The sequence below is a fragment of the Sebastes fasciatus genome, chromosome 21 (genome assembly GCF_043250625.1).
Source record: "Sebastes fasciatus isolate fSebFas1 chromosome 21, fSebFas1.pri, whole genome shotgun sequence".
NCBI classification, from domain to species: Eukaryota; Metazoa; Chordata; class Actinopteri; order Perciformes; family Sebastidae; genus Sebastes; species Sebastes fasciatus.
This window is the reverse complement of record NC_133815.1, coordinates 26976677-26988977: the sequence shown is the minus strand read 5'-3', so window position 1 is coordinate 26988977 and position 12301 is coordinate 26976677. Positions and strand designations below refer to the sequence as shown.

Sequence of the window (12301 nt, the reverse complement as noted above, 5' to 3'; positions counted from 1 at the left end):
ATTGTTCTTCATACAGTAACCAATACTAGTTATTCATTTGAATCATCGTTCTTCATACAGTAACCAGTACTAGTCATTCATTTCACCCATCGTTCTTCATACAGTAACCAGTACTAGTCATACATTTCACTCATTGTTCTTCATACAGTAACCAGTACTAGTCATTCATTTAACTCATCGTTCTTCATACAGTAACCAGTCATTCATTTTAATCATCGTTCTTCATACAGTAACCAGTGCTAGTCATTCATTTCACTCATTGTTCTTCATACAGTAACCAGTCATTCGTTTCACTCATCGTTCTTTATACAGTAACCAGTACTAGTCATTCATTTCACTCATCGTTCTTCATACAGTAACCAGTACTAGTCATTCATTGTTCTTCATACAGTAACCAGTACTAGTCATTCATTTCACTCATTGTTCTTCATACAGTAACCAGTACTAGTTATTCATTTTAATCATCGTTCTTCATACAGTAACCAGTACTAGTCATTCATTTCACTCATTGTTCTTCATACAGTAACCAGTACTAGTTATTCATTTCATTCATTATTCTTCATACAGTAACCAGTACTAGTCATTCATTTCACTCATCGTTCTTCATACAGTAACCAGTACTAGTTATTCATTTTAATCATCGTTCTTCATACAGTAACCAGTACTAGTCATTCACTTCAATCATCGTTCTTCATACAATAACCTGTACTAGTCATTCATTTCAATCATCTGGTTACCATGGCACCTGGCAGTGGGGGGAATATATTAGACAGCAAGTGAACATTTTGAACTTTGAACTTTGTGTTAGAAGCAGAAAAAATGGGCCAGCGTAAGGATGTGAGAGACTCTGACCCAGTCGTTTACCCAGCACTATTTGGCCCTTGTCAGAGCATCTCCAGAACTGCAGCTCTTGTGGGATGTTCCCGGTCTGCAGTGGTCAGGACCTACCAAAAGTGGTCCAAGAAAGGAGAACCGGTGAACCGGCGACAGGATCAGACCCGAGGCTCATTGATGCACGTGGGGAGCGAAGGCTGGCCCGTGTTGTCTGATCCAATAGAAGAGCTACTGGAGCTCAAACTGCTGAAAAGGTTAATGCTGGTTCTGATAGAAAGGTGTCAGAACACACAGTGAAAAGCAGTTTGTTGCGTATGGGGCTGCGTAACCGCAGACCGGTCAGGGTGCCCGTACTGACCAGTGTCCACCACCAAAAGCGCCTACAATGGGCACGTGAGCATCAGAATTGGACCACGGAGCAATGGAAGAAGGTGGCCCGGTCTGATGGATCACGTTTTCTTTTACATCATGTGGATGGTAACGAGTTGGAGGTGTTGACTCGGCCTCCAAATTCTCCAGATCCACGATGGCCCCACCGATCCACGATGGCCGATCCACGATGGCCGATCCACGATGGCCGATCCACGATGGCCCCACCTCACAACTTACACAGGACTTAAAGGATCTGCTACTGACGGCTTGGTGCCAGATACCACAGCAGATCTTCAGAGGTCTATGGGAGTCCATGCCTCGACGGGTCAGGGCTGTTTTGGTGGCAAAAGGAGGACCTAGTGAATATTAGGCAGGTGGTCATCATGACCACCTGCCTAATATTCAGTAGGCCATGATCGGTGTATAGCTCTCTATGAGAGTTACCGTCCTGTTTTCTTTGCCGCCTTGTGGGCCTGTAAAGCTCTTTCAGATGACAGACTGTGATTCGAGACTCTAGTGAGCTACTATATCAGCGAAGTGTTTCAGAGTGGGAGAGAAACTGTTGCTCATAGTTCAGCCTTCTGCTCACCGTTGCAGTGAGGTCACGCAGAAGTCTAAACTATTAGCAACATTTTCTCTCCATCTCTGAAACGCTTCGCCGATATTGTACGATTCTTTGACAAGTCCGTCTTTCTTTTTTGGGTTGCTTTGCAGTTGTTGTCGATGCTGGAATAGTAACATGTCCTGGAACGCTCTCTCTCTCTCTCTGAAATGACCTGTGATTGGTCAAAGTCTCCCGTCACTAAGCTAGATGTTCTAAAGCCTGAAAACAGAGCCATGAGGAGGAGCAGTAGTCTAGTTTTCTCTCAGAACACTTGAATTACAATATGCTGAAAGGTTATTATGGGGTTCTTGCCCAATGATGACAAAAGCTCTACTGCCTACTGCAGCTTTAAGTAAAGGATCCTTGTTCTCTTGTACCTACACGGAGCAGTACATGTTGGACTGTGCTGGTTCGTTGGTTTCCCGGTGGCTAACAAATAAAGCAGACAAACACAAATGTTGTAGTGAAACTTTGTTTCTTTATTCACACCATTTTCTACTCCAGCTATGTTAGAAGTTAACATAAGTGTTAATCCTCTAGTTCCTATGCTGATCTCTCAATCATAATCATCTGTACACACTATATAAAAAAAGTCAAGATTATAATGTTTAGAAATCCAAGAGGGTCGAGGTGAGGAGGGTTCAGCGGTTGTTGAGGGGTTCTCGCTTTACAATCCCTCCCCCTCATCTTCCAGCCTCCTCCACCTCCACTTTCACTCTTTTTCTTCTTTTTTTTTTCATGAAACAAAAGAACATATTGAACGAGGCGTTTGTACCAGAGTTCAGAAGGGGGGGGTCTTGGACATTTGTAAAGCGCTTTGACTGTACAGCTCACGCAGAACACAACCAACAGGTCATACACAGAGCATGGTAAAGAAGGAATAGTATACTGCTTGGGCACAACACAAACACAATACAATGCCATCTGACAAAAAAGTACCGTTGAAAAGAAAAAACTAAAATTATTCTCTTCAACTTTTTTTTAAGCATTTCATAGAAACAAAAGAGAAAGATAAATTGCAAACGTTGGAGTAAACAAATCGAGAATATATATATACAGTGAGGTAAAACACATTGGTCGTTAAAAGGAGGTATTTTCTTTTTGATTAAGTGACCTTTTTAATATGTTAATTATCCTTTTTAAGATACTTCTCAGCTTTTGGATGACATCTATAAAGCAGGTAACGCAGACATCGATGCAGACACAATCACATGCAGTCTTGTCATTCGAGGTGAAAAGTAAAAGAAGTCTTGTCAAACTTAGGCACCAAATAAAACGTGATAAAGCTTTCTGCTACCCTTGTTGCCACAAAGGTCCTCACTGTAGCGACGAACCGGAGAGGAAACCGAACCCTTTAGTGACCCAAACCGCTCGTCACATCTACCTGAGCACTTTCCCTGGCTTTCGACCGTCAGCAGATGCTTCAGCAGAGACCGATGGAGGGCGACCGTGAACGGGAGAACGGGATAATCCTTTTGGCCCTAACGCGTTCCTCATCACAGTGTGTGGATCATGCTAGCATAGATAGGTCGTTGAATCTGTGAGATCCAGAGGGACTGAGTGGGCGGTCACGATTGGCCCGGACTTTTGCATAACAAGAGAAACAGACCCGGATAAGTTGCATGCTCACAAAGTCGTCGCCGTGACCTTTGGGCTGAGTTACGCAGGTTGTGCTCGGATTGGTTAGGAGACTCTGAGAGGGCCGATACATTCACAGCTGTGGGAATTTCTCAGTGCGTGGTTTTGAAGCGGTTAGAGCTGCTGGCATAGTTTGTGTTAGCTCCCTGTTCTGGCCCTCCATCATCATAACTGCTCATTTTCTACCTCCCTCTTTTGGCGTAAAAAGAATAGCATGAAAAGGCTGCATATTGGACCAGAACCGAACAAAACGCTGCATCTCATTTATCGGGTTTGAGTCACCAAACGGCTCAGCCACATCGCTGCTCCCATTCGGAACCTTCGACCGCGTTGACCAGTGAACCGAGGTTTGCACGGCGGCTGCATATCAACAGTGTACAGTGACCTCCTCCCCTCTTTAATCTGAGCTAAGGAGAGAGAAGGCAAGGTAAGATTCTCAAAGAGGAGGTACTGCAGGTTTTAAAATGGGTCACAGCCCCCCCGAGAGGAATCTACAAACCTACGCAAAAACTGTTTACCAAACTCCAAAAACCCACAAAAAAAGGATTTACAGCTTCTATCCCCATCTTTCCACAGTATAGCCCCTTTAGGAACCACAAGGCCAACGGATGTTTCAACATGTCGCTCAGCTCCGTCTGAAGGCCGATACATACGGCCACGATCACAGCCTGCCTTCAGACAGAGAGGTCACACATGAGGAGATAACAGAGCACACTCTCACACAGTCAGTCATGGTGTTCACGCTTTGTCCAACTGGTGCTTTCAGGAAAGTCCGTTTTACACATCAAAGTGTTTCTATAAACTAGAAGTACAAGTTAGAACAATGACAGAACGTGGAGGTGAGTGGGACCTCTGCAGCCCGCTCTACATCTCTGCTGCAGGCTACAGGAGCTGCTCCCAGAAGAACACATCCCAATCTCCCACTCAACTTTTGGCGGTTGAGCTGCATTGTGGGTAATGTAGGCACCAGGTTGTGACAGAAAAATTTGCAGAGTAAAAATGTGTGGAGACTCCATCGTGACCCGGACTCTTCTGTGTACAGAACACCATGACAACGACACCATGACAACGACACCATGACAACATCACCATGACTATCTGAGGAGAGAAGTGTGAGCCGTTATCCTCATCTGTATGACTCATGGCGTCGAACGCATTTAGTTTAGTTTCAAACATACACCCCGGCCTCGACATGTGAGTTTAGAGAGATAGAAAAGTAGGCAGGAATGGATGTGAGTTGGTTCAGCCGGTATGGATCTGTGAAGCTGCAGTGAAGCTGCAGTGAAGCTGCAGTGAAGCTGCAGTGAAGCTGCAGTGAAGCTGCAGTGAAGCTGCAGTGAAGCTGCAGTGAAGCGAGGCCCTCGTAGCTACGCTAGGAGAAATCTGTTAAGTCAATTAGAGAACATGGAATGACAAGAGAGAAAGGCAAGATAGGATCAAGGACAGAGAGAGTTGATCTTTAAAGACCTCAAGAGGAACACAACCGGGTGCAAACAAGTCTTCTTTACAGTTAAGTCATCTTGGGTTGTTATAAAGAAAAAGTACAAGGCTGCTGGTGACTTTAAGACAGAATGAAGTTGTCCTAGTAGAGGCGTACCAGAGGTGCTGTTGTTGTTGCTAATGTCCCAGAGAATGACATCGCTAATGGAATACACACGCTATCTAGTCTCTAGTCTAGGGCTAGCCTGACCCCCCCAAACCCACAGCAGGGGTTAGACAGATGAATCCTTGGCCCTGGTCTTTCCCTACTAGTTTGGCCACTTTTGTACACATTTAACATTTAATTCAGCATAGTCTGGAACCCTTTTTGTATTTAATATAGCAGCAATATTCACTTTCCTTTCTTCAGATCTCAGGACAGCGTTCTTCTTTTGTTTCCTCCACCAGATATTTACAATAAGATGTCTCTATTCTGCCACCGCTGATCCATTTCTACAGATTTAACAATACTTCATTCACAAGAAGGACTGGACAGAGGAACTACACGGGTGGATACATCACAACACAGCTGCTCGTAGTTTCTCTTACCAACGTTTCCGTTTCCTTAAAGGATGACGATGGAATAGAGCCTTTAACAACTGATTATGGGATCTTTACAGAAATGGATTATTGTCCCATTAGAAAGGTTTTGTACAGTTTAAACGGCTACGGCGTAAATGTTCCATTATTTCAGCCTCCTTCAGAAATGGAACAGCACCTAGAAAGAAACATTTAACAATCTCAACTTCCACTTAAGGTCCACTTACTCATTTGTTCTGGAGCTTTCGCCCATAACACAGTCTTCATCAGCAGATTAAGTTTGCTGCTGTTGCTGCTAGATGTTCAAACTTTTCATTATTCTAAGCGCTTCTTATCAGTGGTGTAAAAGGTCCAAGTCTAACACATCCTTAATTCACATAGTGGTCCACTCCACACGGCTGACTGAACTTCATCCGCCGATGAAAACCATGTGATACAGTGGAAAGCTCTGGAACAAGCCAGTCTTCATGAGAAGGTGACGTTTCCTCAGAACGTTTCAACATCAAGTTAACTGTCTGCGACAGCCTAAAGTGCAGCATCATGCATCAAGTTTGAACATCAACAGTTTCATGTTAACTGAGCAAACTTCCATCTTCTGATGAAGACCACGCGATACAGCTGAAAGCTCTGGGACAAAAAGAAGAAAAGTGGACCGTGAGTGGAGAATGAAGTGTTTTCTATTTGATCTGGAGCATTTCTATTTCTATTCAATCCACTGAAGCAAGAACGGATGAAAGAGTTTGAAATAATGAAACCAGGATAGTGAACTATAAGTACCGGAGCTTCCTCTGACGGCCGATCACTGCCTCATTACTAATATTAAAGACATTAGTCCTGCTGTTACATCACTGGAGACTGACAATGTTTTACAGGTGAAGTTTGTATACTTGGACAAATGCTGACATTCTCCATCTGCTTTGACATCATCAGTTACTGAGGGCATCACCAGGGCAACTAAACAATCACTAGCTCCTAACCCCCCCCCCCCTCCCCCCTACACTCTTCTAGTATTCTAGTAGAGGAAAACCAGTGGAGAGAACAAGCTACTCCGCTGCCCATCCATAGATTGGCACAGTGGTTTCCAACCGCGGTCCACGGAGGCTGCAGCTGAACCCTGAAGCAGTTGACCCGACGGATCGGCACTATGAACCACAGAGGAAGGAGTCAGCGGTGAAAGAAGCTGCTGCAGTGAGTGGTGGTGGGGTGGCTGGCAACAAACTCTTTAACATCCTTCAACAGATGTGCCTACCGAATGACGACGGGCTGGATGTGTGTCAGAGCAACATGGCACAGAATGATCAGAGTCAGGCAACCTGGGGCTATTTACATCCAACGGCAGCTCTCACCTCCACTCAGAGAACTAAGTAGCAGCACATCAATACATTATGTATCCAGAAAGAAAAACAATGGAGACAGACCGGCTCACCGACATCCAAATTGCCACACAGGTAAACCCCCCCCCCCCCTCCCGGGTTCAGAAGCACTTATTGCTGAACAATGGAGAGACTCTGTGGGATTCCTCTTGTCTGGCAGATCTAATCTGTAACTGGATGTATTCATTATTGCCTGCTTAACCCTTTGTGCCTTTAAACTGGATCTAATCACGGACTCTTGCGCTAAAAGACAAGTGCTTTTGATGGAACTGGGACACGAGCAGATCTGTAGAATAAGATCACGTGGGTTTAGGTGTATGGCAATTTGGGAAACGGGACGAACACTTGACTAAAACAAACCGTTAAATCAGGTGCTACATATATATGTTGTTGTCCTTTAGATAGAATAATGACACTACCTTTATCATTGTAATTGATTATATATAGATATATCTTTTTTTCATTAAAAAAACAAAACAGAAATAAAGAATAAGAGTAGATCCTGACTCTTATGTGTTGGTCCCTTAAGGCTTGCTTAGCTCAAATGACTAAATTGTCCTTTTTTTTTTTTTCATCTTTTGATTTTCGTAAATGTACATTCTAGTAGAAAAAGACCTTGCCACAAAAAAGAACAAAATAATACGCAACCTGGAAAATCTATGGCTTAGTAAATCTCCGTTTGCTATATTTAAATGAATGTACCTCATTGTTGTTGATTATCTTACAGAGAAGAAAATGCTTGAAAGGTTGAGTTGCGCTGCGGCGCCGTCAACGGCACAAACACGTGAAAAGAGCGAAAGTCAGAAATCCAAAGAGTTAACATTTATAGGGCAACATCAGTAATGCTTACAAGTCTTTGTGTCTTTTTTTCCCCCAAAGACGCCGTTAGCTTTTGTGGCATCATTTTTCCAACTAAACACCGAGGGGCTGGAGCTCAGTTTCCAGGCTCAGGTATCCGGGAGGAGAAGCTGTACGATGAGTTGTTGCTGAGGTGGTCGGGTGTTCAGGCGGTGTGGGGGGGAGGTTTGACAAAATGGCACCAGAGAGTCGGCTGGGTTGTGGGGTTGCTGCGACGGCGGAGCGCGTCACTCCGTGCTGTCCGTCCCTACTTCTTGGGTGTGCATAGTGCGAGCTTGCTGTATGCTCGGCATGGCTCCCGCGGGCCTCCTCCGACACGCCGGAGCAAACACTCCACAGCAGCCGACATGAGAGGAGTTGGGTTGTTAAAGCACTGGCACTTTCCGGTAACAGCTGGCTTGGAAGGCATGGTGGCAGCTGATTGTTGTTGGTGTTGTTTGTCGTTTAGCAGAGCAGAGTATAGAAAATAGACACATTTATCTACTGTATATTGCATATGTTGCAGCATGTTCGCCAAAAATGAATGAGGTCATCATGTCCAGTTTAGTTTTGCAAAAAAGATCCCCTGCCACCAGAAAGAAAATTAAAAAAACACAATAAATTAAACTGACCTGTCCGCCTCCCTGACCGTACGGAGGGAGACGGGGACGTACAACAGTAACCAATGAAAAAAAAAAAATAACAGGTGCAAAATGGTTGCAGAGATGAGAGATTCTGCTCCAAACTTCACTGGATGAAGATCAGATGAAGAACAGATGAAGAACAGATGAAGCCATTGTTTGTTTGGACCCAACAGGGCGGCTTACAAACTGTCCCATAACCCCCAGGTCCAAGCTTCACTTCCCAATGCTACTGGAACACGACTCAAGAGCAGGGCTGCAACAAACTAACAGCTTCACATCATCTCTGAAATACTGCTGATCACAGCCCAGTCACTGTTAGCGCCGAGATGAAGGATGCTTTCACATCAGGTACCCGGATCCCAGTACACTTGTCCCTAAAGTCCAGTTGGATTGATTACTGTGAACGCTCCGTACCGAACTCGGGCACGGTTTGTCGATCCACTTGAGAAGGTGGTCTGGAGTACGGCTCATGTGTGCTCTGGTACGGTTCGCATCAGGTGTGAAAGCCAACCGTAGCGAAACACGGAAGTGGACCGTTATGAAACGCGAGGAACGTTAGCAGTCAGCGAGTAGTAGTAGTAGGGCGATCTTTATTCAACGCCGATATCTGTATAAAACTGGTTCATATCTATGTCTGTATCTGCGCGCAGAATGAGACGATCTCATCCTCTGAACTGTACGGCCGTGGTGATACAGCAGGAAGGCCGGCGAGAGGTTCCTTCAAATATAGACGATAGTAGGCGATGGGGTCGGGCGGTGTTTCTTATTTTATTTGGCTGATTTAATGATCTGCCTCCGGCCTATTTTCACATCAGACTCGGTGAAAAAGAGTTTATTTCAACCAAACCAGAGTTGGTGATTGTTGGAGAGACTAACGACGATGGTTTAGGAGTTTTATTTAGTTTCTGTCCAGTTTGAATGAAGTGTTTTACGATGCTCCAGCACTAGAAAAGCTGATCTCAACATAAACAAATACACGTGAGTGATGACGTAAGTGTACTCGGGTAAAAGAACAACTTAACTAATGTGAAAGCTGAGCGGAGGGGGGGGGGGGACAATGGTACTCGGGCACGGTACGGATCAATCGTACCTAATGTGAAAACACCCTGAGAGGAACAGGTGAATGGAAAACACATCTCCAGTGCTCTTTATATTTCACAAAGCATGTTGAACCAAATGCACATTAGAAAAATGGAAAATATTTTTTTCCAAAGAAAAAAAGACCCGTTTGTCTTTAGATTTGAACCTGAAGAAATGAATCAGGTTAACTGTCCATTCCCTGAAACGGTGATAATTCAGCTAAAACCTAACACACTAGTGTTGTGGGAGCGCACGTAGTTCCATTAAACTACGTATTGGGATCATGACACATCACATGGCTTGGATCAATCCAAAATTTCGATTTTTGTAACACATTTGTTTGTTTGTTTGTAAAGAAGACATTTTCCATGACTCAGCGTTATTCAGAGATTTAAATGAGCAACTTTGCAGCCCTACTAAAGAGTAGCTTCACTCTCTCAAGAGAAGAATGAAATGCTAATATACAAATGAGGGGGGTGGGGGGTGGGGGGTGGGGGGGTGGGGGGTGGTGAAGGTGCGAGGAGATGAGAGCGAAGCTACGGCAGCTCAGAGGCCTCCCAGGTGGTTTCCAGCTCCCTGGCTGGCTGTTGGTTTGACCTGATGGGGCCTGAGCTCATACTGGGTGGTTGTGTGATGAGTGGCGGAGGTGGAGGTGGAACTTGAGACAGAGACTTCATGTGAAGATGGAAGATAATGAGCGGAGGCTTCCTTTAATGCCTTCGGGCACAACCATCCCTCATTAGATCCAATGAATGAAAGAATGAAGTGGGATGAGAAAAACAGAGCACGAGGGGAGAAGAAGCCTTCACTTCCCTTCAACGCAAAGGGGAGGAACAGTTGATGAGTAGTGATGAAGAGAATAATGCTAACGATATGGATGCCAGTCAGAGGTGTGTGTGTGTGTGTGTGTGTGTGTGTGTGTGTGTGTGTGTGTGTGTGTGTGTGCGTGTGCGTGTGCGTGTGCGTGTGCGTGCGGGTGTGTGTTTGTTAGTTATGTCTACATCTTGATTCCCTCCTGTTGGCTGAGCTGAGACAGGGTTTTCTTGATCCGGAGAGCAGTGAGTCGGGCGGCGCTGTTGGCGTACCAACACTCCCTCATTATCTTGGCCATCACCCGCAGGGCCTGCAGGGGAGAGAGGAGACACAGGTTCAACATGATGCCGGGACATTCCATTAGCAGTTTTATTGCGGCGCCGCGTCACGCCCGAGATGGACCATCTCAAGAGACGGGCCAAAGTGACTAACCCGTGACAACCCCCCCCCCCCCCCAAACTCAAACAAGCGTGTGTGGCGAGACTCGACTCATCTATGCAGGAGACCAGAGAGAAAGACGTTGTGTGTGTTCAGCTCGCCGCTCGCCCGCCACTGAGGTGACCCGTCGTTTGTGAAAACCATAAAGCGGTTCATGTTAAAGAACCATATTTCAGCAATAACTCTTTTGTCTTTCAGGAGGCCTGAATAACGTAATGCACAGCAGACTAGAGGGCAGGGGGATTTCTTCTGGAAATATTGTGACTTTATTCGCGTAATATTACAATTTTCAATTCAACATGCTTTATTGGCACTGGATGTCACAGGGACAATGTTACCAATGCGTCAAGTAATACTGACATTATAAATTCTATTACAACTTTTTCCTTAAAATATCACAACTTGATTCTCCACTTCTCAGAGAACACAGACACGTGGGACATGCATTGCATGTGAAGAAAATATTTAATATGAGCAAAAATCTTGCAGAAACACACAAGCTATTAAAGTCCAGCGGTTTATAAATGAATTAAGTAATGAATAATGTACAGCGAGCCGGTCATCGTTGTGAAAGAATCCCCGACAGGGTGATGAGACCTCCGCTTCGCGTCCGAGTGCAGCATCGCCCTGTCGGGGATTCTTTCACAACAATGACCGGCTCGCTGTACATTATCACGCTTATTACACGGCTACTTACTGAAGAAATCAATATTTTGACACAAAAATGGTCCGCTAGAGCCCGACTTCAGAGCTGTGCCCATAGCAACGGTCTGTTATACATAGCAACGGTCTGTTATTCATAGCAACGGTCTGTTATACGTAGCAACGGTCTGTTATACGTAGCAACGGTCTGTTATACATAGCAACGGTCTATTATACGTAGCAATGATCTGTTATACGTAGCAACGATCTGTTATACGTAGCAACGGTCTGTTATACGTAGCAACGATCTGTTATACGTAGCAACGGTCTGTTATACGTAGCAACGGTCTGTTATACGTAGCAACGGTCTGTTATACATAGCAACGGTCTGTTATACATAGCAACAGTCTGTTGTAAAGAAATTACAGACTGCAGAACGCCGCGATTGACCAATCAGAATCAAGTATTCAACACAGCCGTATAATAAAATGCATTAATGTGTCATCGAGGTTAACAGGTGCCACATGCACATTTACAGAGGTTACTTCCCCAAAACAAAAGACACAAAAGAGGAGGGAAGAGTAAATCATGCCTACATATGTGTTGACTCAGCAGAGATAATAATAATAATAATAATAATAATAATCAAGTTGATTTACAAGAGAATAAATATTAGAAACATCTAAAGCTGGAGTAAGGGGTTAAATCAGCAGCGGGTCACGGACAGCATGACCTGGATGACTGAGAACCTTCACAGACATGTAAAGCTTGAAACTTCTCCTTTTCCAGTTATTCTTACTTATCAGTTAGATCTTGTATGTTCTGGGAAATGTGGTTGAATCATACTTTTTTCCAAAGAAACTCTTTCCTCTCGCCTCACATAAGTGTTGACTTCCAACTAAATTTGCAAACAGGCTTTTAAATAGCGTTCGAGCCTCCGGAGTTTACACTAATTCCTTGACGTCTCCCTTGACGAGGCTGTAAACAGCATCTGGTCCGTATGAGTC

General features: G+C 44.6%; 1 protein-coding gene across 1 annotated transcript in view; it reads right to left on the bottom strand.

Annotated features, from left to right (window-relative positions):
- Positions 1-7379: 7379 nt before the first annotated feature.
- tgfbr1b (transforming growth factor, beta receptor 1 b) overlaps positions 7380-12301 on the bottom strand; it is a 61871-nt gene continuing 56949 nt past the window's right edge. Inside the window, exon 9 of the mRNA XM_074622382.1 lies at positions 7380-10524. Within this exon, the coding sequence (XP_074478483.1) occupies positions 10399-10524 (126 nt within the window). The 3' untranslated portion in view covers positions 7380-10398. The remainder of the gene's footprint in view (positions 10525-12301) is intronic.